General features: G+C 29.5%; 8 protein-coding genes across 8 annotated transcripts; all 8 read right to left on the bottom strand.

The window, feature by feature from the left end:
* Positions 1-182: 182 nt before the first annotated feature.
* LOC107996746 (odorant receptor 22c-like) lies at positions 183-2,286 on the bottom strand. Its single transcript, XM_017054936.3, has 5 exons — positions 1,485-2,286; positions 889-988; positions 661-771; positions 403-558; positions 183-324 (listed from the first exon to the last, which is right to left on the bottom strand). The coding sequence occupies exons 1-5, from the start codon at positions 2,273-2,275 to the stop codon at positions 274-276; spliced, it is 1,209 nt and encodes a 402-aa protein (XP_016910425.1). The 5' UTR covers positions 2,276-2,286; the 3' UTR covers positions 183-273.
* A 521-nt stretch (positions 2,287-2,807) lies between these two features.
* Positions 2,808-4,802, bottom strand: LOC107996747 (odorant receptor 22c-like). The gene is made up of 5 exons (XM_017054937.3): positions 3,788-4,802; positions 3,490-3,589; positions 3,303-3,413; positions 3,084-3,239; positions 2,808-3,016 (listed from the first exon to the last, which is right to left on the bottom strand). Exons 1-5 carry the CDS (start codon positions 4,606-4,608, stop codon positions 2,966-2,968), a joined length of 1,239 nt encoding a protein of 412 aa, XP_016910426.2. The 5' UTR covers positions 4,609-4,802; the 3' UTR covers positions 2,808-2,965.
* Positions 4,803-5,158: 356 nt separating this feature from the next.
* On the bottom strand, positions 5,159-7,024 carry LOC107996765 (odorant receptor 85b-like). The gene is made up of 5 exons (XM_062071980.1): positions 6,150-7,024; positions 5,698-5,797; positions 5,501-5,611; positions 5,280-5,435; positions 5,159-5,209 (listed from the first exon to the last, which is right to left on the bottom strand). Exons 1-5 carry the CDS (start codon positions 6,941-6,943, stop codon positions 5,159-5,161), a joined length of 1,212 nt encoding a protein of 403 aa, XP_061927964.1. The 5' UTR covers positions 6,944-7,024.
* A 1,306-nt stretch (positions 7,025-8,330) lies between these two features.
* LOC133665630 (odorant receptor 22c-like) lies at positions 8,331-10,246 on the bottom strand. Its single transcript, XM_062071057.1, has 5 exons — positions 9,351-10,246; positions 9,025-9,124; positions 8,838-8,948; positions 8,617-8,772; positions 8,331-8,546 (listed from the first exon to the last, which is right to left on the bottom strand). Exons 1-5 carry the CDS (start codon positions 10,166-10,168, stop codon positions 8,493-8,495), a joined length of 1,239 nt encoding a protein of 412 aa, XP_061927041.1. The 5' UTR covers positions 10,169-10,246; the 3' UTR covers positions 8,331-8,492.
* A 267-nt stretch (positions 10,247-10,513) lies between these two features.
* Positions 10,514-17,300, bottom strand: LOC107996653 (uncharacterized). The gene is made up of 14 exons (XM_062071979.1): positions 16,367-17,300; positions 16,190-16,289; positions 16,010-16,120; positions 15,780-15,935; positions 15,664-15,712; positions 14,710-14,919; positions 14,072-14,642; positions 13,851-13,950; positions 13,538-13,557; positions 11,618-12,448; positions 11,275-11,374; positions 11,064-11,174; positions 10,843-10,998; positions 10,514-10,776 (listed from the first exon to the last, which is right to left on the bottom strand). The coding sequence occupies exons 1-14, from the start codon at positions 17,179-17,181 to the stop codon at positions 10,726-10,728; spliced, it is 3,381 nt and encodes a 1,126-aa protein (XP_061927963.1). The 5' UTR covers positions 17,182-17,300; the 3' UTR covers positions 10,514-10,725.
* Positions 12,408-15,321, bottom strand: LOC107996667 (odorant receptor 22c-like). The gene is made up of 4 exons (XM_028666263.2): positions 14,072-15,321; positions 13,851-13,950; positions 13,538-13,648; positions 12,408-13,479 (listed from the first exon to the last, which is right to left on the bottom strand). Exons 1-4 carry the CDS (start codon positions 14,890-14,892, stop codon positions 13,300-13,302), a joined length of 1,212 nt encoding a protein of 403 aa, XP_028522064.2. The 5' UTR covers positions 14,893-15,321; the 3' UTR covers positions 12,408-13,299.
* A 478-nt stretch (positions 17,301-17,778) lies between the features above and the next one.
* On the bottom strand, positions 17,779-20,097 carry LOC107996652 (uncharacterized). Its single transcript, XM_017054822.3, has 5 exons — positions 18,756-20,097; positions 18,552-18,651; positions 18,374-18,484; positions 18,102-18,257; positions 17,779-18,020 (listed from the first exon to the last, which is right to left on the bottom strand). The coding sequence occupies exons 1-5, from the start codon at positions 19,568-19,570 to the stop codon at positions 17,967-17,969; spliced, it is 1,236 nt and encodes a 411-aa protein (XP_016910311.1). The 5' UTR covers positions 19,571-20,097; the 3' UTR covers positions 17,779-17,966.
* Positions 20,098-20,879: 782 nt separating this feature from the next.
* Positions 20,880-21,701, bottom strand: LOC107996668 (uncharacterized). The gene has a single exon (XM_062071074.1). The coding sequence runs from the start codon at positions 21,636-21,638 to the stop codon at positions 20,919-20,921; it is 720 nt and encodes a 239-aa protein (XP_061927058.1). The 5' UTR covers positions 21,639-21,701; the 3' UTR covers positions 20,880-20,918.
* Positions 21,702-23,966: the final 2,265 nt, after the last annotated feature.

Below are 23,966 nucleotides of genomic sequence, written 5' to 3'. Positions count from 1 at the left end.
TTCATGGTTTCAACTTATATTTTTTTTGTTTGTTGTTTTTTATCATTTTTTTTTTATAAATGAAAATAAATTGACAAGTTAAATTAATACTTGATGAATGTATTTTTTTGAAATTGTTTTTAATACGAGGAATAGTGAGGTTAGGGTAATGAGTTCCATCATATTTAAAATATCAGTTTCATTGAATCTCTAATACAATATGTACAGATATGTGAATTTTTCACAACTAATATCTACATACTACCAACTTAAATATTTATTATAAAAAAATATTCAAGTCAATGCTCGAAACATGTTTAAGAAAGCCACTGATGTTTTAACAACCTATTCATTTAAGATATTTTAATTTATAATCTAAATAATCTATAAATTTGAGTGAAAGATAAAAATATAGATACTTACATCACTAAAAGTATAGATGGATAATTCAACCATATTTCCAGCTGTAAATTTTACCGATGAATTGGACATTGCAATGATCAAAATGCAACAAAGTTTTTTTTTGCCTGTTAATCGATACCATTCGATCATATATGCCATTTCACCAACTTTTTGACACTGAATTGAGACATTATTCATTTCTATTAAATACTATTTGAATGATTTATCGTTTAAAAAATTAATTGAAATATTGTTGCAGATACAATAAAAATATCCTACCTGTTCGGCAACCAGATCGCCTATATAACAAAATATGAAAATATTGAAAGTGATAGATATGATTAAAGCTACGTAAGTTACTGAAAGTATTATTTCTTTTGGATTCCATTCCTACAAATTAATAATATATATAATCAATGCAATATTAAAATGAAAAATATATATAGAAATAGAATTCTGAGTGTAGAAGTCTGTGTGCCTATTATATTAAAATTTGTTATTGCGTACCACTATTAAATAATATCCGAGAAGACACATATTCGCAGTACAGCCTAAAAATTCTACAAAAGATATTTGCTGAAGCGCTTTTTCTGTAAGTGCCAAAAATCTGAAATACGACAAACATAAAATGGTAAAAATTATTTTACATAAGATTCAAATATCAAACGATACAAATTTTTAAATTTAATACTTCAAAATTTTAAGTTTAAAAATTATTTCTAATTTTCATAAACATCTATTTTCAAATCTACTTTATATTATTATATTTTCATAAATCGAAGAATAAAAAATTTCAGACGCAAACTTTTAATTATATATAACAACCAGTCGATTTCTTTGGTGAATATTTAAGTTGTTATACGTTGCTGAAAAGTTTCCTATGCCGGCAACAGTTGCAACGTTTTTTGTCCCCTAACTTATTGTCACGCGATGAAATACGATCGTATTTATAAACAAGAAACTTTAACCCTTTATGATTGTATTTGTAATCTCTCAGAAATAACAAATCATATTTGTCTTAAAGAACTTTTTTTCAACAACATTAAATTTTTGGTAAAATTTACAATAATAATAATATATATAATATATATAATATTACCCACTTCAATATTCGATCATGTTGAATTACAATATTTGCAATCCTGTCATCTATAGCCTTACTCATATCCGATCGGCCATCCACTAAGTGATCCAACCAGTTCATCAACACCTGCATTTGTCCACATGCATGCACTGCGAATACGGCGGCTATACTACAAGCTGCCGATGTTATAGCGTGCATCACAACACCTGTCAGAATTTGAACGGACAATACGATTTCATTGTAAGGACTGTAACGTATATCAGCGATCAAACTCGACGAAGGAAATGGTAATTGAATAAACGTCAAATTTCCATCTTCAATTTTCCCCACGCTAAACGGTAAGACTAGATAGTAAAATGCAAATGCACTATACATGAAAAATGTACAAATGAATACTAATTTTCTTCCATAATTCGCATACGCGATCATGATATTCCTGTCTTCTTGATGTTTCATGTGCTTCCAGTCCCATTCGATGCATTCGATACCTTCACGTATATCATTTTCATGGAGTAATAGCAAATAATATTTCATGAATGTCATCAAGAAGAAACTCAATGGACCAATCATTTTGATTCTGTTATATAACTTCTTGATTTCCACCATCAAAAACATGCTACAAGACACGAGCATAAAACCGATCAAACTGTAACAAATAATACTGATCAACAAGGAATAACATTTTCCTATTTTGGACTTGCGTAAATTTGGCCAGACACCGATCGGCGCCAATAACCAACGATTCCACTGTATGCTCAAATTCGCCTTTTTACCGTCATCCTGCGCGATGACGCACTGTTGTTTTTCCATCGTTGACGCTCGAGAGCTCGTTGGATACTAAATGTCAGGGGTTCGATGATGATTGAAATGGAAAATCGCATTGCGCTTGCGCTCGAATTTCGATTCGAAAGGGTGGAAAATAATATTTTTCAAAGAAGTTCGACCCCTCTCGATTATTAGTTTGCTGGTTTATGAATTATGAATATGATAAGGGTTGATGATGTGGAATCATCAATAAATTGATTTTTTTAAACGTTAGTAGTGCACGAGTGTATTGACCATTTCGCAACAGGTTGAAGTAATCAATTTCTGAAGAATGAATTTTCATTCGAATAAGCTTTTTATGTTTTTTAAATATTGGATGTATAAATTTATATTGTAATAATTTTGTGAAAAATATTTTACAAATAATAGATTATTACTACAAGGCAAGTTGCATAAAAGTTATTTGTTCCAACTAAAAATTTTAAATTTTAAAACAAAAAATAATATGTAAAATTGTGGAATTGTGCATGTTAAATTTAATGTAAAATATCAATTTATCTTACAATATAATGATAGAATTAACAATATTACAAATGAATTTTATTATAACATTATATTATATAAACATTAATTATCAAAATTTGAATTTTATTTCTATATTTATTTCTATATTATATTTCTATATTATTTAAATATGTAGCAAATATTTAATCTGCATTCTACTTTAAAGAATGTTCATGTTAATGTTCGCAATACGTTTAAAAATGCGACTGCTGTCTTAACAATCTATTTAAATAAAAAATAAATATTTAATATAAATTTATAAAAATAATGCAAACATGTTTAAACTTACATCGCTAAAAGTGGTCAAACACAATTCAACCATATTTCCAGCAGTCAATTTAATCGATGAATTAGACATTGCAATTATCAAAACGAAACAGAGCTTTTTGTTTCCCTCTAATCGATACCAATCGACCATATATGAAATTTCTCCAACTTTCTTGCACTGGAAAAAATAGCATCAAGAAAAAAGATAAATTTATAAATTATTAATAATATTCTATCTAACCTGTTCGGCTACCAACTCGCCTATGTAACAAAATATGAAAATGTTAAACGTAAGAGATATTAGCAGTATGAAAAATGTTATTGCACTGGTTAAATGACCCGAACTCCATTCCTAAAATATGAATGAATTATGTCTTAAAGTTTTGAATATTCATTTAAATCATTTAGTTTTAATAATATTGTAGTACCATAATAACGTAATATCCAAGGAGACATATATCTAACATGCAACCTAAAAATTCCACGAATGACACTTGTTGAAGTGCCTTTTCTGTAAGTGCTAGAAATCTGAAATTGATGTGATATATTATATCGATATTAATTATATATCTTTAAGATAAAAAAAACTCCAATTTTATAATCTCAAAATCAATAAACTTTAAATAAAAAAATTTAAATTTAAAATTTGAATTTTGACGCTTAAAGTAATTAGATTTCAAGATAAAATTTTTGTTTCTTAATTTTACGCACAGAATTTGTACACACTTTAATATTCGAACATGTTGATTCACAATACTTGCGATTCTGCTGTCCACATTATTATACATATCTGACCGACCGTTTATCAAATGTTTCAGCCAGCTCGACAATACCTGCATCTGGCCGCAAGCATGCACGGCGAATATAGCAGCCAAGCTACAGGCTGCAGTCGTTATGGTATGCAATAGAACACCGGCGACCAATTGAATGAAAAATACGATCTCATTCGTAAAACTATAGCGAGTGTCAATGATAAATTTCGAGAAGGGAAACACCAAGGGAATGAAGGTAATATTGTCATCCTGCGCAGGAATTTTTCCAACGCTAATTGGCACGGCAATATAATAAAAGGCGAAGCCACTGTACATGAAAAACGTGCAAATAACGACCAGCCTTCTTCCAAAATTTGCATTCATTATCATTATTTCTCTGTCCTTGGAATACGTGATATTCTTCCAATCCCATTCGATACGTTTGATACATTCGCTGATATTATTTTTATGTAGGATTAACAAATGGTATTTTAGAAATGCCATCACGCAGAAGCTCAATGGACCAAATAATTTTATTCTGTTGTAGATATCTTCCACTTCGAGGATTAGATATAAACTGCACGGTATCGAGAGGAAACTTATTAGACTGTAGCAGATTACATTTATTAATCGATAAAGATATTTTCCTGTCGTTGAAATGGTGGAGGAATTCGGCCAGAGGCCGATCGGTTTTAAAATCCAGCGACTCCATTGAATGCTCAGGTTTACATTTCTCTTATAGTCGTGATCTGTTCTGATATACGACATGCTCTCGATTTCTAATTTATTCACCATTAGAGTTTGAACGCCTCTTTCGAACTAACCAGCAATTGTTTGATCTCAGGTTCTAGAAAAAAGAATAGAGCGCTTGCGCCGGTTTTCCAATTCCCCGGTTTCTCTTCAGTAGGGGGGAACAAGTTTATTTTCTCCGATGAATTGAAGTATTTCCCCCTGTTGAATTGTGTTGGACTTTTCTTATTTATGCATTATGAGTTTAGAGTGCTGAGAATGATAGTGAAGCCATCGATTCATTCATAAAACATCAAAACGATGTATTTCTCGATATTATATGGAGTTATTTTTGAAGTTTAACTTTCATTTTTTATTATTTAACACAAAAAAAATCATTGTAGAAAATTAGTAAGTATCAACATAAATTATAACTTTTTTTTATTCACATTTATAATAAAATTTATTTCTTAGATTCTTTATAATAAAACATATGAAAAATTACAGTTTTTTTAAAAGGAAAAAACATACTTATTCTTACAGTCTAATATAATAAATATTAAAATAATAAATATAAATATAATTTATGTTATATGTATTGCATTTTGAAAAATATTTAAGTTAATGTTCGCAATACATTTAAAAAAGCAAATGATGTTTTAATCACCTATTTTGTACAAAATATTTTTATTAATTACATGTAAAAACTCATGAAGTTATACTAATTTAATACTTACGTCAGAAAAAGTACTCATTGATAATTCGATTAAATTCCCAGCTGTTAATTTAGTAGATGAATTAGACATTGCGATTATCAAAACGCAACACAGCTTTTTCTTTCCGAATAATTGGTACCATTCGATCATGTATGTTACTTCCCCTATATTCCTAGACTATCATAAACTATGCCATAACTGTTGAATGTCAAGTATTGATATAATCATTTAAAAAACCATACCTGATTAGCCAAAAGCTCCCCTATGTAACAAAATATAAAAATATTGAATATAATTGTTATAAGTAATATAAGATATGTTACGACTTCTGTTAGATGATTCGATTCCCATTCCTAGAATTTCAAAAATTATATTATATTATATCGAAAAGAAATAGCTGTTAAAAAATATTTTTTTTAAATATCTCTTAATTGTGTACCATGATGGCACAATATCCAAGAAGACATACGTTCATTGTACATTCTAAAAATTCCATGTATGATACTTGTTGAAGAATTTTTTCGATAAGTGATAAAAATCTGTAAACATTATCACAACACTTCTATATAAATAAATTCAAAATATTTGATTAAATATTTTACAGATATTAAATATAGAAAATTCTTAAGATTTCAAATTACAAAATTATTAAAGCTTAAAATTTTTTGTAATTAAAAATCTATTTCAGTTTTCAAATTTAATAAATAATAAATAATAGTAAAAAATTATTGCAATAACAAGTAATACAATTTCTATATATTTTTCTCAAACTCTGTCTTTACACTTTCCAGAAAAAATATATAATTTGCTAGTAAAATCAAATTTAAACAAACTCCTCGCAAAACAATTATACTATAAAATTTTATCATGAGATAAGTAAATCTTACATACTTTAATATTCGAACATGTTGATTTACAATTGTGGCAATCCGCTGATCGACGCTGTTACACATATCTAACCGACCATCTATCAAATGTTTCAGCCAAACCATCATCACTTGTATTTGGCCACAAGCATGAACCGTTAATATGGCAGCCAAACTGCACACCGATGATGTAACACCATGCAGCAAAAAACCACATATAAATTGAGCGAGAAATACAATTTCGTTTACTGGACTATATCGAACATCAGCAATGTATTTCGGGAAAGGAAACATCGTAGGTATGAAACTAATATTAGCATCTTGTGCAGGAATTTTCCCAATTTTCATCGGTACAGCTATATAAAAAAAGACAAAACCACTGTACGTAACAGTAGTGGTAACAATGATCAATCTCTTTCCAAAATTTGCATTCATTAACATAATTTCTCTATCTTCTGAGTAAGATATATTTTTCCAGTCCCATTCTATACGTTTGACACACTCGCGGACGTCATCCTTGTGAATGTTTATCAAATGATACTTTGTAACCGATAACATGCAGAAGCTCATTAGACTAACGAATTTTAATCTGTCGTATATGTTTTCCACTTCGAGAGATATGTATATCCATCCAGATATAATGATAAACATTATTAAACAATAACAAATAGCGTTATATAACCATTGAAGATATTTGCGTATTGTTGAAATTTTTTCAAAAGTTGGCCACAGTCCAATCATTTTTAAAATAAGACGACTGTATTTAATACTATAATTTATATTATTTTTGATGTCTTGATTTGTTTTTACAGAGGACATAATCGTTTCCTTATTCGAGCTCGAAAGTTCTCTTCGTACTGAGAGTTTGTAGATTGATAATAATTCTAAAACACGGATGCGCTTGCGCCATATTTTTCCAATTTCTATGGCAAGGGTAAGATTAAAAAGTTATTCTCCTTCACTGGAATAAACTCTTCCCCATTTGGCACTTCTCTTATTATGCATTACAGGTAAGAAGAGTTGGAACATCGATAAATTGATTTTTTTTTAATATTAGTAGAACAGAACTCTTGATACGTGTAAAAGATGAGTTCTTTTTCTTTTTTTTTTCCGAACTTTTTTTTTATGCACTGCTAGTATTTTTTGTACGAATGTTTTTTTAATGTTTTATAAAGTCATTTTTGCATGATATTTAATTTTTATTTACTTTCTGTTAATTCTTACGTTCAAATACTTAAGTAAAATTTTAAAAAATTTGTTTGTAATTTTTGGAAATATTTTTTTATTTTCTTATATTATTATTTTCTTTTACACAAAATAATGTAAATTTTAACAAAATTGAGATTGAATGTTAATAATATAAATATCTATACATGTAGCAACTAGTTTATTTTTAATATTTTTTGTTTTTAACATTAGCATTATAAAATACATCCTTTTAAATAATATAAAAAATTAACAACATTCAAAACAGTTAACAGCTACTTATTTGAAACGTATATTAAGCAGTGATCACAAAATGAATGGAAAATATAATTTTATTGGCTGGATTGTAATGAATATCAACAATGAATTCTGAATGGATGGATATGGAAGGAAATATTAAAAGAATGAAGGTGAGATTATGTATTATAATTATATGATCGATGTAGTAGTGTAATAATATGAATGTATATGAATGCAAACAATCAGTTTTTGTTCAAAATTCGTGATCGTTATCATAATCATTTTTGTGGTATTCTTCCAATCTTTTGATCCTTTTTACATTCATGAATGTTGGCTTTATAAATAATAATCAGATAATAATATTTCATGCAAATAATCAAAGAACTATTGATAAAGATTTGCATGTAAAAATTCTATTTAATTTTTGTTTGACAATTTGTGCGATATATGATTCTTAATATAATTTATAAAATGATTTTACATTAAATTTTTATATAATATTTACATTATTAAAAACATTGAAAAATAGTTCTATCATTTTAAATTATAAATTTTATTGATAAATTTAATTTCAAAGATCAAAATTTAAAAAAAAATTAAAGTTTCTAATTATTAATATATAATTAATATAATTTATACGCGAATAAAATATATATATACATATAGCAAAAAGTCATAACAACTTAACAAAAAATAATAAATTCTGCATATTATTTTAAATAGTATGCAACATTCATATATTAAAAAATATTGTCAATAATTAGATTAAATAAAAATTTTTATTTTTTCATTTAATCTATGATACAACATATTTTTATAAAAGAAACATATTTCCGTATATCTACACTTTTTCTATTATTCGATATGAAAATTGCAACTTTTATCATCGAACATAACTAGTTCGCCATACTAAAAGAAACCTTTAAATTGTTAATGTTCGTAATACGTTCAAAAATGCGACTGCTGTCTTAACAATCTATATTACAAAAAATAAGTATTTCAGTGAAAAAAATTTTAAAAAAAGATTCAAACATTTTCGTACTCACATCGCTAAAAGTGGTCAAACACAACTCAACCATATTTCCAGCAGTCAATTTAATCGATGAATTAGACATTGCAATTATCAAAACGAAACATAGCTTTTTGTTTCCCTCTAATCGATACCAATCGACCATATATGAAATTTCTCCAACTTTCTTGCACTGGAAAAAATATAACAATATTCAAGAAAAAAGATAAATTTATAAATTATTAATAATATTCTAACCTGTTCGGTTACCAACTCGCCTATGTAACAAAATATGAAAATATTAAACGTAAGAGATATTAGCAGTATGAAAAATGTTATTGCACTAGTTAAATGACTCGAACTCCATTCCTAAAATATGAATGAATTATGTTTTAAACATTTATATATTTATTTAAATCATTCAGTTTCAATAATACTGTAATACCGTAATAACGTAATATCCAAGGAGACATATGTTTAACATGCAACCTAAAAACTCCACGAATGACACTTGTTGAAGTGCTTTCTCTGTAAGCGCTAAAAATCTAGAATATGATTTAATATTTAGCGATAAAACTCAATTCGATTATAACTTAACATATATGTAATAAATTTTGAAAATCCAATATTCTAATTTTTTAATTCAGTAAAAAATAAAATTCGAATTTCAAATTTAATTTAATTAAAATTTGAATGTTGACGCGTAAAATAATTAGATTTCAAAATGAAATTATATTTTTTAATTTTTCTAATCATAGAATTCTTACACACTTCAATATTCGAACATGTTGACTCACGATGCTTGCGATTCTGCTGTCCACATTATTATACATATCTGATCGACCGTTTATCAAATGTTTCAGCCAGCTCGACAACACCTGCATCTGGCCGCAAGCATGCACTGCGAATACAGCAGCCAAGCTACAGGCTGCAGTCGTTATCGTATGCATCAAAGCACCGGCGATTAATTGAATAGAAAATACGATCTCATTTATGAAACTGTAGCGAGTATCGAAGATAAATCTCGAGAAGGGAAACACCAAGGGAATGAAGGTAATATTGTCATCCTGCGCAGGAATTTTTCCAACGCTAATTGGCACGGCAATATAGTAAAAGGCGAAGCCACTGTACATGAAAAACGTGCAAATAACGACCAGCCTTCTTCCAAAATTTGCATTCGTTATCATGATTTCTCTGTCCTTGAAATACGTGATATTCTTCCAATCCCATTCGATACGTTTGATGCACTCGCGAATATTATCCTCGTGTAGGATTAACAAATAGTATTTTAGAAACGCCATCACGCAGAAGCTCAATGGACCAAATAATTTTATTCTGTTGTAGATATCTTCCACTTCGAGAATTAGATATAAACTGCACGGTATCGAGAGGAAACTTATTAAACTGTAGCAGATTACATTTATTAATCGATAAAGATATTTTCCTGTCGTTGAAATGGTGGAGGAATTCGGCCAGAGGCCGATCGGTTTTAAAATCCAGCGATTCAGTTGAATGCTCAGGTTTACGTTTTTCTTATAGTCATGATCTGTTTTGATGCACGATATGCTGTTGATTTTTGATTTTTCCATCGTTAGAGTTTGAACGTCTCTTTCAAACTAACCAGCTTTGATCTGAGGTTCTGAGAAAAAGAATGCGGCGCTTGCGCCGATTTTCTTCAATAAAGGGGAACAAAAGTTTGCTTTCCAATAGTTCAGATTGAAATTTTTCCCCGCTTAAACTTTTTCTCATTTATGTATTATGAATTCGAAACGTGGAGAATGACGGAGAAACCATCGATTGATTGACTCGTGAAATAATGTTACTGATAGTGATTCGAAAATTTATCATTACTAGTATCTGGATGATGTTTTATTATTTTAGTGGACTTTATATATATATTTCTTATTACTTAAAAATAAATAATATTATCAAAAAAAATTTGTAAGTACCGATATAAATTGTATTTTTTTTTATTTATTTTTATAATATAATATAACAAAATTTATTTCTTAGATTTTTAACATCAGATAACAGATAAAGTATACCAAAGCTATAGTTTTTTAACAAAAAAAACATCAATTATAGTAAATATAATAAAGTTTATAAATTTAGTTTACATTATGTTATATTGCGATTCAAAAAATGCTTAAGTTAATGTTCGCAATACATTTAAGAAAGCAAACGATGTTTTAATCACCTATTATAAAATATTTTTGTCAGTTATATGTAAACACACATGAGATTATAATAATTCAATACTTACATCAGAGAATGTACTCATTGATAATTCGATTAAATTTCCAGCTGTTAATTTCATAGATGAATTAGACATTGCGATTATCAAAACGCAACACAGCTTTTTCTTTCCGGATAATCGGTACCATTCAATCATATACGTTACTTCCCCTATTTTCCTAGACTATTATAAACTATGTCACAATAGTTGTATATAAAATTGATATAATCATTTCAAAAGACTTCTACCTGATCTGCCAAAAGTTCCCCTATGTAACAAAATACAAAAATATTGAATATAATCGTTAGAAGTATTATAACATATGTTATGACTTCTGTTAAGTGATTCGATTCCCATTCCTGTAATTGCAAGATTATATTATATTATGTTAAAAAAAAAATAACTAAAAATTATAAATATAAATATAAATATATTTTCAAATATGTTTTAATTGTGTACCATGATGGCACAATATCCAAGAAGACACACGTTTACTGTACATTCTAAAAATTCCATGTAAGATACTTGTTGAAGAATTTTTTCAATAAGTGATAAGAATCTGTAAACATTACGACAAACATTACACAATTTTTAATAATTTCCAAGTCAAAAAGTTATTAAAATTCAAAATTTTAAGAATTTGAAAATTTAATGATTGAAATTTTTCATTATAAATAGTATGATAATAAATTATAAATAATTTCTATCTATTATTTTCATTAATCTTATATAAATTTTATTAAAAAAAGTTAATTTTGTATTAAATAAATGTGATAATATGTGATAAATAAATTTTACACACTTCAATATTCGAACATGTTGATTCACGATCTTGGCGATTCGCTGATCGACGTTATAACACATGTCTAATCGACCTTCTATCAAATGTTCCAGCCAGATCATCATCACCTGTATCTGGCCACAAGCGTGAACTGTAAATATGGCAGCCAAACTGCAAGCTGATGATGTCACACCATGCACCAAGAAACCACACATAAATTGAAAGAAAAATACAATTTCGTTTATTGGACTATATCGAACATCAGCAATGTATTTCGGGAAAGGAAACATCGTGGGTATGAAACTAATATTAGCATCTTGTGCCGGAATTTTTCCAATTTTCATCGGTATAGCTATATAAAAAAAGACAAAACCACTGTACGTGACAGTGGTGGTAACAATGATCAATCTCTTTCCAAAATTTGCGTTCATTAGCATAATTTCTCTATCTTTTGAGTAGGATATATTTTTCCAGTCCCATTCTATACGTTTGACACACTCGCGGACGTCATCCTTGTGAATGTTTATCAAATGATACTTTGTGATCGATAACATGCAGAAACTCATTAGACTAACGAATTTTAATCCGTCGTATATGTTTTTCACTTCGAAAGCTATATACATCCATCCAAGTACAATAATAAACATTAACAAACAGTAACAAATGATATTATATAACAGTCGAAGATATTTGTGTATCGTTGAAACTTTATCGAAAGTAGGCCACAAGCCGATCATTTTTGAAATACGACGGCTATATTTAATGCTAAAATTTACGTTACTTTTATAATCTTGATCAATTTTTACAGAGGACATATCGTTTCTTCGTTCGAGCTCAAAAGCTCTCTTCGTACTGAGAGATTTGTAGATTGATAATTATCATAAGACGTGGATGCGCTTGCGCCATTTCTTCCAATTTTTATCGCAAGGGTAAAATTAAAAGTTATTCTCCCTCGATGAAATAAACTCTTCCCCATTTGGCACTTCTCTTATTATGCATTACAGGCAGGAAGAGTTGAAACATCGATAAATTGATTTTTTTTTAATATTAGTAGAACAGAACTGTTGATACATGGAAAAAGTGAGTTTATTTTCTTTTTTTTTTTATGAACTTTTTTTTACTATTAGTCGTCTTTTTTAAGAAAATTTTTTCATTGCTTTGTAGAACTTTTCTATGATATTTAATTTATTTACTTTTTGTGCGTAATTTTTGTGCTTGGATAATAGTTTTTGAAGTTTTCTATAATTTTTGGAAATATTCTCTATTTTGTTATTCTTTTCACGAAACGAAATGATAAGTAAGTTTTAACAAATTTGAGACTAAAAGAATATAATATAAGTATATAACATACCAATTAATTTATTTGCAAAATTTTTTTCATCATTATCATTAATTCTTAACATCATTATAAAACATGATTTTTAATATCCCTTTAAATTATAGAAAAAATTTTCAACATTCAAGACAATTAACAATCACTCATTATTTGAAACAACATGTATAAAAAGACACATATAAAACGAGTATATAACAGTAAAGATTTTTTAAACACACACATCAACGAATATAAAAAAATATCCATACTTAGAAATTTTCAAGTTGTTTTTTGAAGTACGTTTAAATAAGTAACCGCTGTCTTAACCACCTATTTATTAAAATTAAAGATGAAAATCAATCTAAAAAAAAAGACAGAAAGAAGAAAATTACGAGAATAAATTGATACTCACATCGGTAAACGTGCTTATAGATAAATTCACGATATTTCCAGCTGTCAATTTTATCGAGGAATTAGACATTGCGATGATTAAAATGCAAAAAAGCTTTTTGTTTCCCATCAATCGGTACCATTCGATCATGTACGATATTTCACCAATTTTCCTACACTATCATAATATCATATCATTATTAAAACATTTTACAAAAATTTTACAAAAAGCTTACCTCTTCGGCAACGATCTCGCCTATATAACAAAATATAAAAATATTGAACGTAAGTGATATAAGTAAAATTGTGTAAGTTATTACGCTCGTGACATCATTCGATTTCGATTCCTATAATTGAATTAAATTTATGTAAATGAGAATTGACGCGTTTCAGAATTGTAGATCATTAAAATCAGATTAATTTTAAATCGAATTTATAGATCATTGATCCTTAATTTTTGTATCGCGATTTCTTTTAAAATAAATAAATAACGACAATTCTTTTAAGAATGACTTTTAAATTGAAAATCTAAATTGTGGACAATCATACCATAATAACGTAATATCCAACGAGACATATATCTAGCGTACAGCCCAAAAATTCGGTAAAAGAAATTTGCTGTAGAGTTTTTTCGGTAAGCGCCAAAAATCTGAAATAATCGATTGTTTTTTTTAAACTCGTTGCATTAAAAAACAAATAATTCGAAGCAATGTTGAAAATATCAGTCGTATTAAAAATCATTACAAAACGATAATAATCAATTGATTTACTTTAGGACTCGAACATGTTGGCGTATCACGTCCGCGATTCTACCATCCAAGCGCTCGTCCATGTCCAATCGGCCGTCTATCAAGTGTTGCAACCAGTTCATCAACACCTGCATCTGGCCGCAAGCATGCACCGCAAATGTAGCCACTAAACTGCAAGCAGCCGATGTGATTCCATGCATAAGAGCACCGGCCATCAATTGGATGGAAAATACGATTTCGTTGGTCGGGCTGTAACGAGTATCGACGATGAATCTCGAGAAAGGGAACACCAAAGGGATGAAGGTGAGATTATCTGTTTTGACTCTGCCAACGCTGATCGGTATAGCGATGTAATAAAAGGCAAATCCACTGTACATGAAAAAGGTGCAAACGACCACCAGTTTTCGTCCAAAATTCGCGTACATTATCATGATCTCTTTATCTTTCGCGTATGTGATGTTCCTCCAATCCCACTTGATCCTTTCCACGCATTCGCGAATATCGGTTTTGTGGAAAATTAGATAATAATATTTTACGAATGCCATCATGCAGAAGATCAAAGGACCGAATTGTTTCAGTTTCCCGTAAAAATCTTCAATTTCAAGGAACAGATATAGCGTACAAGGGATGAAGAGGAAACTGATTAAACAGTAACAGACGATATTTATAAGCCAATACAGATAATCTTTCGATCGTGATGTATACGAATTCGGCCAAAGACCCATTGGTTTTAACAACCAACGATTGTATTGAATGCTCAGATTCACGTTCTTCTGGTATTCGTAATCTTTCAAGTAGAACTTCTGATTGGCTGTCTTTGCCTTGTCTTTTGATTTTTGCATCTTTGATCCTCGATGGCTTGTCTAATACTAAAAGGGATGGTAATAATAGTTCAAAAGAAAAATAACATTGCGCTTGCGCTTAATTTCTGATTTCCGTCGGAAGGGAGAATAAAAGTAGTTTAGTTTCAACCCTTCCACGAAGTTCAGATTTTTACATTATGCATTATAAGAATAGAAGGAGCGATGATAGGAGAACATCGATAAATTGATTGTTTGGAATATCAGCGAACGTCAGTTGTATGATTTTTAAGGAATCAATTTATGGATAGTTATTTTTTCATTTACCGGTGCACTCTTTTGTTTGTTTATTTTTGTCTTTTTTATTAATAGTAAGTAATAATGTATAAATATAATAATTATTATTTGATACTTACATTATTGTTGACAAGTATTTTCATATTTTAGATTATAATTTCCATTGATGAATTAAATTACGATGATCAAAGTATAATAAAATTTCTCGTCAATTTCTGCAATTTATATATAAAATATCTCATATTTTTCTATGTTATAAAAATTGTTATAAATAATAAATAATAACAAATTAATAGTAACAAATAAAAAAAATCACAAAATTCATAGATTTTGAAAAGTATTGTCAATAATTAAATTAAATAAAAATTCTTTCTTTTTCATTTAATCTTTGATTATACAGAATATTTTTATAAAAAGTATATATACGATATATCCGTAAATTATACTTTTTCTATTACTTAATATGATAATTGCTATTGTAATTATCATCGAAGTTTACTAAAAGAAACCTTTAACTTGTCAATGTTCGTAGCATGTTCAAGTATGCAAATGAAGTCTTGATGATCTATAATATTCAATAAAATATTATATATTTACAGAATGAATGACTGTCTTAAATTTAAAACACTTACAGCACCGAAACTGCTAATAGAAAGTTCGATAATGTTGCCAGCAGTGATCTTCGTGGTTGAACGAGATATAGAAATTATCAAAGAGATGGCCAAACCTTTTTTCCAGGGCATTCTGTACCAATCAATCATGTAAAACTTTTCGCCAACTTTCACAGTCTGGTAAAATATTTTTTAAAAATTTTATTTCTTAATAAATTATTATCATCGAAATAATTTGGAAAAAAATATACCTGCTCTGCTAAAAGTTCACCGATATAACAAAATATGAAAATGTTAAACGTGACGGATGTAAGCAATATTATATACGTCACACCTCTAATAGGATGCTTAGAATCCCACTCCTAAAGAAAAAAAAATCGCAAATTAAAATTTTGTTTCGTAAGTTTATACGTATCCTCGTAAAATTATACCATCATCGAATAATACCCGAGGAAACATATATTTATAGTACAACCCACAACTTCTACCAATGATATCTCCTGAAGAAGATCTTCCGTCAAAGTTATAAAACTGAAATATTACAAAAGACACACTCGATTTCAATTTCTATGTCTTAATATCAAATAAAATTTAAATCTTCACATTACTTGATTATTCGAACGTGTTGTTCCACGATACTAGCCAGTCTCTGATCCAAATTCTCGTCGTCGTTTTCCCTTCCATCCACCAATTTTTCCAACCAAGACATCAAAATCTGCAATTGTCCGCAGGCGTGCATCGCAAGAAGGGCAGCCAATCCGCAAGCGGCAACCGTGATATTGTGCGCGACGAACCCAGACAATAACTGTATTGTGTACAGAAGTTCGTTGGCAGGAGTGCGACGAGCGTCTAGGAGAGCCTTGGGAAAAGGGTAAACCAGTCTTCTATACGTTAGATTACCACCCTCTTCCACGATCTTCGCTCGAGTGAGCGGCAAAGCGATATAATAAAAAACCACCCCTCCATACATAAAAGCGCCGCAAATTACGATCAATCGACGACTAAAACTCGCGTTTTCCAACATAATCTTACGATCTTCTTGATACTTTACATTTTTCCAATCGTCCTCAATGCATTCTATGCATTTACGTATATCGTTTTCACGAATGATAAAGACACAGATTTTCATCACCGCCATCAGAAAGAAACTGAGCGCGCTACCGAGTTTCATTTGATCGTAAAAATCTTTCATCTCGAGAAGAAAGTACATAACACCGGGTATTAGGATGAACGCGAGTAAAATGTAATTAAAAAAGCATAAACAGACATGTTCGATAGTTTCTAACCAAGAACGATCCAGCGATTTTGGCCAGGTTCCAATCGTTCTCAATGTCCACTCATTTAATTGTACATTGAAACATAAATCGTTCTTATAACTTGCGTTGCAGGATTTCTCCTCGACAATAAAATGTTTCATGTTCATCTTCGAACTTCGAATGTCGGAAAGTTACTAATAGTCAACTTTATCGATGGTTGGTTGTTTGAAAACGTTTAACTGAATCTAACTGCGCATGCGCAATTAGTTTTGCGCAAAATGGAAATGGCAAGTGATGTTTATATTTACTGGTTTAATTTAATAGAATTATCTACGTACTTTTCTCAGTTACCCTCAAGTAATATTATATTTTCAGTTGTGATCATCGCAGTTGACGCTAACGACAAGTTTCGCAATGCATTTTTCAAGAGAAGGAAAAAATCACAGAACGAGGGAGAAACATGTCATTACCGTATTCTTGTGTGTACATCAGGGAAAATAAAGTTTGATTCTATAGAATAGGATTGAATATTGGGAAGAATATTTTTCTTTTTGATGATATGGTAAATCGTTATTTTTATAATTTTTATCTTTTTACTTTTGCGTTGCCAATATTTCGTGCTAAATGTAATTCTGATTTTTATTCTAAAAGAAAACATTTTTAAATGTAAGATAAATTCTGAATATTTTCTTAAGGATATATTTGCTTTTATTATAAGATTTTATTCTTATAATATTTATAATATCTATGTTGATTTTTTTAGAAATATCGGCATGAAAAGTACTCAGTTATGATATTGTTATTTGACTTAAAAGAAAATTTTTCTTTAATCTATAATAAAATATTTTTATAAAAATGCAGATATATGTGATATATTTTTTTTTTATATATATCTATATTTTTTCTATGTTCAGTGTGAGAATTTATCGCTGACAATATTTTAAAAAAATCATTACGTTGTGAATGTTCGTAGCATGTTCAAGTACGCGACTGAAGTCTTGATAACCTACAGTATTTGATAAAAGTTTACAACAGAAACTTATTTGTTGTATGTTTACAGATTATCAATCACTTATGGAGTACTTACATCACCAAAACTGCTGATGGAAAGTTCGATAATGTTGCCAGCGGTTATCTTGGTAGTCGAATGGGACATGGAAATCATCAATGGTATGGCAAGACTTTTCTTCCAAGGCATTCTATGCCAATCGATCATATAAGATTTCTCGCCCACCTTCACTGTCTGGTAAAGTATATAAATAACTTAATCCTTTTATAAATTTGTATACATTGAAACAACAAGCGATACAAATTCATATGGAGCATGAGGAATTTTCTAAAAAAAAAAAAAATGAGTACCTGTTCTGCTAAGAGTTCACCGATATAACAAAATATAAAAATATTAAACGTGACGGATATAAGTAGTATTATGTACGTGACACCACTGACAGGTTGCTTCGAGTCCCATTCCTAGAGAAGAAATTGATCGAATTAAATAATGGTCACAATTTTCAAACAATTCTTCGTAATATCATACCATCATGGAATAATATCCAAGGAAACATATATTCAAAGTACACCCCACCACTTCTATCAATGATATCTCGTGCAGGAGATCTTCCGTTAGAGCTATGAAACTAAAATGTTTCGATAAATACATTTCCTTTAAAAACATATTATCTTCATTTCACGTAAACACATCTACTTATTATTCGTTCACAAAAATCATTAATTATCTTACTTGATTATCCGAACGTGTTGTTTCACAACATTAGCCAATCTCTGATCCAAGTTCTCGTTATCGTTCTTCCTTCCATCCACTAATTTTTCCAGCCAAGACATCAAAATCTGCAACTGTCCACACGCGTGTATCGCAAGAAGAGCAGCCAAACCACAAGCGGCGACCGTGATATTATGAGCGACAAACCCAGACAATAACTGTATCGTATAACAAATTTCATTGATTGGACTGTGACGAGCGTCTAGGAGAGCCTTGGGAAAAGGGTAAACCAGCCGTCTATACGTTAAATTGCCACCCTCTTCCACGATCTTCGCTCGAGTGAGCGGCAAAGCGATATAATAAAAAATCACCCCTCCGTACATGAAAGTGCCACAGATTACGATCAATCGACGACTGAAACTCGCATTTTCCAACATTATCTTACGATCCTCTTGATATTTCACGTTCTTCCAATCGTTTTCGATCAGTTCCACGCATTTACGTATATCGTCCTCGCGAATAATGAAGACGCAGTACTTCATCACCGCCATCAAGAAGAAACTGAGCGCGCTGCCGAGTTTCAACTGGTTGTAAAAGTCCTTGATCTCGAGGATGATGTATATACTGCACGGGATCAGAATGAACGCGAGCAGTTCGTAGCAGAAAAGATTTAGACAGACGTGTTCCAGCGTTTCTAACCAGGAATGATCCGGAGATCTTGGCCAAGTGCCGATTGTTCTCAACGTCCAGACGTTCAATCGTACGTTGAAACTTAAATCGTTCTTGTAATTGGCGTTGGGAGGTTTTTCCTCGATCATCAACTTTTCCGCGTTCATGATTGGATATCAAGAACCAGAGTGTTACTGATTATAATTCCATGGTCGACTAATCGAACGGTTCGAAAAGTTTCGTAAGATTGTGCGCTTGCGCTGTGAAATTAGAAACTCGGGGAAAGTGTTCTGTTTGTTGTTGTTTCGATTTTTCCATACAATTTTCCATGAAAGAGTTTTCTCGATAATGTTTTCCGCTTGCGTATTTCTAGTCGTTGACGATAATCATAAGTTTAGAAATGGATTTTTCAAAAGCGGAGGAAAAAATTATAGAACGAGGAACGAACGTATGATTATCGTGTTCTTGTCGAGGGGATGTGAAGAAAGTTTTAGTTGGATCTTTCATGCTTCATGGATATTTTAATTCTAAATAGATTTTAAACATTACTTTTTCTTTTCATTGTTGTATAAACAATTTTTGAATAGTTATTATACGATATGGTCTCAGGTCAGATATTGCATGTGGAACAAATTGTGCACAACTGAAGAAGATTTGTGATCGATCACTGACAAGAGTGATTCTTTATTAAAAAAAAAAATCAGACTATGTATAAAATCATTTCTCCATAATTTTTAATGAAAAACGTACATGTAAATAATAATTGTTTAAATAATTTCACGTAGTATGTTTAAATATCCCATTGAAACTTTCATGATCTACGAAATTATATTTATAGAATATGTTAATTTCGTAAGTTTTACTTTTCATAGATTTAATTTCTCTTTCGTACTTACATCAGTAAAAGTAATTAAAGACATTTCCATCATTTTGGCTGCTTTGAGTTTCATTGGATAATTAGACATAGCAATAATTAGTATCAAGCAACGCATATTTTTGATCGAAAGCCGGTACCAATTTATTGTACTTGATGCTTGGCTTACAATATAATTCTGTTAATAAAGTTATTCAGGATAAATGTGAAAAAAATTAAATACAGCTTGAAAAAAAGAAAATAATTTTGTACCTCATCAACAAGCATTTGTCCAATGTAACAAAGTATAAAAACACAGAAGATTATAGACACTTGTATCGTGATATAGATTACGACAGCCATTGTATTAGTATTCTCCCATTCCTGAAATATATTTATTCAATATTCTTAAAAATTTGCAATATCTAACATATTCATACCATTAAAATACAGTAACCCACGAGACAGATCATACACGTACTACCAATCATTTCGATTAAACATATGTATTCTGTAATTGTTTCAATGTTCTTTAAAAATCTGTTAAAAATAATATGAATTTAAATAGTATCAAAAATCTAAAAATCTTTCTTTTTCTTTTCTTACTCGTTCGTTTTATCTCAATTCTTATTTTAAATTTTTCAATCTCACAAAATTTTTACTCACCTTTTTATTTTCATTTGATATTCAACAATATCCATGATCTTTCTTTGCAGCACCACTTCAGACATATCTGATTTATCCACTAATTTCTTTATCTTATTCACTAGGATCCTCAGCATACTCCATGTATGAAGAACTAGCAGAGCAAAAATACCGCAGAAGCCGCAAATAACCGCATAAATCGCTATTCCTGCTATAATTTGTAACACGAACAATATTTCGTGAATCGGCGACTGTTGCTCGTTCAAAATAAGGAAATAACTGGGACAAGGTAATGCTCTAATCGTAGTATTATTAGCAGTGACGATCGTTCCCTTCAGAAGGGGAAGGATCATCCGATAGCATAAACCACCACCATACATAGTGAACGCAACGACTAAAACTACCCTTCTTCCGATCTTCGCTTTCGAGCGAAAAATCAATCTTTCCTCTTCCGTGGCTTTTATCCAATCATGTTTGATCGCGTATAATCCTTCTTGGATCTCTTTCCTCCGCCAGAGAATGATCGTATATTTGAAAAATTGTATACTGCAGTTAATAATCGGCGGCATAAGCTTCAGTCTTACTTTGTTGTTCTTCTCTTTCAGGAACACGTACATCAGAGTTGGAATTATTATCAGAAAAAAAAGGAAGTATGTGAATATATGCTTCAATCTTTGGAGTACTTTTAAAAAGAAAGAGGTAGACGGTGAAATCGGCCAGGCACCGATCATTCCCATAATCGGTTTCACGAATCTCGTGGCGTATTTCAAATCCTCCTCCGCCTTTGCTATTTCAGATATATTTTCCATGACTGAATGCTTCGATATGACTAGTCACGCGCTTATAGCAAAACTGGAATTCGGTTTGGTATGGAATATTGCGCTTGCGTATATGAATTCAGCATTGAATTCATGTCATTGAAACCAATTTTATCGAAGAATAAAAAATTGATTGAAATTACCCGTTTCAGTTTTCCGCGAATGATACAAGTTATTCCATTCAGACAGAAGGTATTCCCACGAGTGGAATTTTTTGATATACGATTCTTGTCTTTGATAGTTATCTTTGATAGAAATAAGATATTGTGAAAATATTTGAAAAATTTCAAAACTTTTTTATATATTAATGTATTAATATAATTTATAGAAAATTTCGTGGGATTCGAAGAAAATCGAGATACATATTTAAAAGACTGACACTATCACATTTGCAGCGGTTTGTAGTTTCCAATAAATGCTGTTTGTAAAGTTTGTACAGATTACGAACAGTTATTATCTAGATAGTAAGTAAAGGGGAACAAGTTGCATTTTCTGAAATACACCACGAGATTCTATAGTTGCGTTTCAATTATTAAAATTCTACGTAAAACGTAGAAAGTAACGGAGTAGCGATTTTTGAAGTTGTCTCTTTCGATTACAAAATGATTGTTACTCTGATCGAGTGATCGTTTTCTAAGCTGAAAAGTATATTTTATTATGCATATTAATATGATTCAAAAGTTTTATCGTAATAGCAACTGTTGCAGATTAAATGTAACAAAAATTTAATATTATATGGGAAAATTATACAAAGATTTTATAATAAATATATTTTAATAATAAAATTTTGTAATTTTTTGAGAAAAATTATTTATAATATGAAAAATGCCATTAAAAATTAATTTAAAATTAATTAAAAAATTAATGTACAAAATGTTAACTTAAATCTAATTTCCAATATCCGTGTAGATAAATAAAGATATCTAAAACTTTCCCTGAATTTCAAAAAAGATGATATAAAAATCACTAATTTTAAATTCTGTGTTTTTTTACAGGAAACCAGTACAAGTATAACATTCAACTGATATTGTTGCTTTGAATGAAATTTAAACATGTGTGATATTTGTCATGAAAGTATGCAGAAAACACATATACTTTATTAATAAGAAATTAATCAACGTAACATATTGTTTTATTCGTGAAAGTAACACCGAATACAGATATTAACAAAAGGTAGATTATCGCAACATTTCAATTATTACAAATTATTATCAAATAGTTTACTAATATTTAATTAAACTTAATAGTATTAAAAGAAACCTTCAAGTTTCAATGTGCTTAATATATTCAATATATGAATAAAGTCTTGATAACTTATAATATTTAATAAAATATATATTCGTTTACAAAACGAATTACAATTTTAGATGCACTTACGATATCGAAGCTGTTAATATTGTTCAATGATGTCAGCAATCATCATAGTTAAATGAGACATCGAAATTATCAATGATATGGCTTTTTTTCCAATACATTAAATGCCAATTGAGATACATAAAACTTCTCACTTATCTTCACTGTTTGGTAAAGTATTTTGGTAATTTAATCTTTTTTAAAAATAATTTAATCTTACATAAAAATAGAATATGATATATGTATATATAATAGTGATATAAATTTATGATTATATACAAAGCAGTGATGAATTTTTAAAAAAAAAATAAGTACCTGCTCCGCAAAAAGTTTGCCAAAATATAAAAATATTAAACGTGACAAATATAAGTAGTATTATATACGTGACAGTACTGACAGTTTAATTCAAGTCCCATTTCTAAAAAAGAAATTAATCGAATTAAACAATGATTACAATTTCCAAACAATTTTTCGTAATATATCATACCATCATTGAATAATATTCAAGGAAACATATATTCAAAATGTATTCTATGAGTTCTATCTAATGATATTTTGTACAGGAAATTTTTCGCTATGAAAGTAAAATATTTCGATAAATATTTTCTTCAAAAATCTTTACACAATATTTTTTTTATATTTTTCATAAACATATTATACATCTACTTATTCATTCATAAAAATTTGTTATTATATATATTATATATAAAAAAACAAAAATTATAATCTTATCTTATTTGATTATCTGAACATGTTGTTTGATATCCAAACACAATATCAGTTCTTATTCTTTCTTCCACCAATTTCTCTAACCAAAACATCAAAATTTATAACTGTCTGCACACGCCTATATCGCAAAAAGTAGAGCCAAGCTACAAACAGGGATTGTAATGT

The sequence above is a fragment of the Apis cerana genome, linkage group LG2 (genome assembly GCF_029169275.1).
Source record: "Apis cerana isolate GH-2021 linkage group LG2, AcerK_1.0, whole genome shotgun sequence".
In the NCBI taxonomy this organism is placed as follows: Eukaryota; Metazoa; Arthropoda; class Insecta; order Hymenoptera; family Apidae; genus Apis; species Apis cerana.
This window is presented reverse-complemented; position numbering and strand designations above follow the sequence as displayed.

What these genes read in the sequence shown, in the direction of transcription:
- LOC107996746 (XM_017054936.3), bottom strand. Translation starts at nt 2,275, where the DNA reads ATGGAAAAACAACAGTGCGTCATCGCGCAGGATGACGGTAAAAAGGCG. An exon ending in CAACATGATCGAATATTGAA is followed by an intron (nt 989 to 1,484) that starts GTGGGTAATATT and finishes GTCGTATTTCAG; the next exon opens with ATTTTTGGCACTTACAGAAA. An exon ending in TCGGATATTATTTAATAGTG is followed by an intron (nt 772 to 888) that starts GTACGCAATAAC and finishes ATTAATTTGTAG; the next exon opens with GAATGGAATCCAAAAGAAAT.
- LOC107996747 (XM_017054937.3), bottom strand. Translation starts at nt 4,608, where the DNA reads ATGGTGAATAAATTAGAAATCGAGAGCATGTCGTATATCAGAACAGAT. An exon ending in CAACATGTTCGAATATTAAA is followed by an intron (nt 3,590 to 3,787) that starts GTGTGTACAAAT and finishes CATCAATTTCAG; the next exon opens with ATTTCTAGCACTTACAGAAA. An exon ending in GCGAGTTGGTAGCCGAACAG is followed by an intron (nt 3,240 to 3,302) that starts GTTAGATAGAAT and finishes TATTTTTTCCAG; the next exon opens with TGCAAGAAAGTTGGAGAAAT.
- LOC107996765 (XM_062071980.1), bottom strand. Translation starts at nt 6,943, where the DNA reads ATGTCCTCTGTAAAAACAAATCAAGACATCAAAAATAATATAAATTAT. An exon ending in CAACATGTTCGAATATTAAA is followed by an intron (nt 5,798 to 6,149) that starts GTATGTAAGATT and finishes TAATGTTTACAG; the next exon opens with ATTTTTATCACTTATCGAAA. An exon ending in TTGGATATTGTGCCATCATG is followed by an intron (nt 5,612 to 5,697) that starts GTACACAATTAA and finishes TTGAAATTCTAG; the next exon opens with GAATGGGAATCGAATCATCT.
- LOC133665630 (XM_062071057.1), bottom strand. Translation starts at nt 10,168, where the DNA reads ATGGAAAAATCAAAAATCAACAGCATATCGTGCATCAAAACAGATCAT. An exon ending in TTGGATATTACGTTATTACG is followed by an intron (nt 8,949 to 9,024) that starts GTATTACAGTAT and finishes TTCATATTTTAG; the next exon opens with GAATGGAGTTCGAGTCATTT. An exon ending in GCGAGTTGGTAACCGAACAG is followed by an intron (nt 8,773 to 8,837) that starts GTTAGAATATTA and finishes TATTTTTTCCAG; the next exon opens with TGCAAGAAAGTTGGAGAAAT.
- LOC107996667 (XM_028666263.2), bottom strand. Translation starts at nt 14,892, where the DNA reads ATGCAAAAATCAAAAGACAAGGCAAAGACAGCCAATCAGAAGTTCTAC. An exon ending in CAACATGTTCGAGTCCTAAA is followed by an intron (nt 13,951 to 14,071) that starts GTAAATCAATTG and finishes CGATTATTTCAG; the next exon opens with ATTTTTGGCGCTTACCGAAA. An exon ending in TTGGATATTACGTTATTATG is followed by an intron (nt 13,649 to 13,850) that starts GTATGATTGTCC and finishes ATTCAATTATAG; the next exon opens with GAATCGAAATCGAATGATGT.
- LOC107996653 (XM_062071979.1), bottom strand. Translation starts at nt 17,181, where the DNA reads ATGAACATGAAACATTTTATTGTCGAGGAGAAATCCTGCAACGCAAGT. An exon ending in TTGGATATTGTGCCATCATG is followed by an intron (nt 11,175 to 11,274) that starts GTACACAATTAA and finishes TTGCAATTACAG; the next exon opens with GAATGGGAATCGAATCACTT. An exon ending in CAATGAGTACATTCTCTGAT is followed by an intron (nt 10,777 to 10,842) that starts GTAAGTATTGAA and finishes ATTTTATAATAG; the next exon opens with GTGATTAAAACATCGTTTGC.
- LOC107996652 (XM_017054822.3), bottom strand. Translation starts at nt 19,570, where the DNA reads ATGAACGCGGAAAAGTTGATGATCGAGGAAAAACCTCCCAACGCCAAT. An exon ending in CAACACGTTCGGATAATCAA is followed by an intron (nt 18,652 to 18,755) that starts GTAAGATAATTA and finishes GAAACATTTTAG; the next exon opens with TTTCATAGCTCTAACGGAAG. An exon ending in TTGGATATTATTCCATGATG is followed by an intron (nt 18,485 to 18,551) that starts GTATGATATTAC and finishes TTTCTTCTCTAG; the next exon opens with GAATGGGACTCGAAGCAACC.
- LOC107996668 (XM_062071074.1), bottom strand. Translation starts at nt 21,638, where the DNA reads ATGGGAATGATCGGTGCCTGGCCGATTTCACCGTCTACCTCTTTCTTT.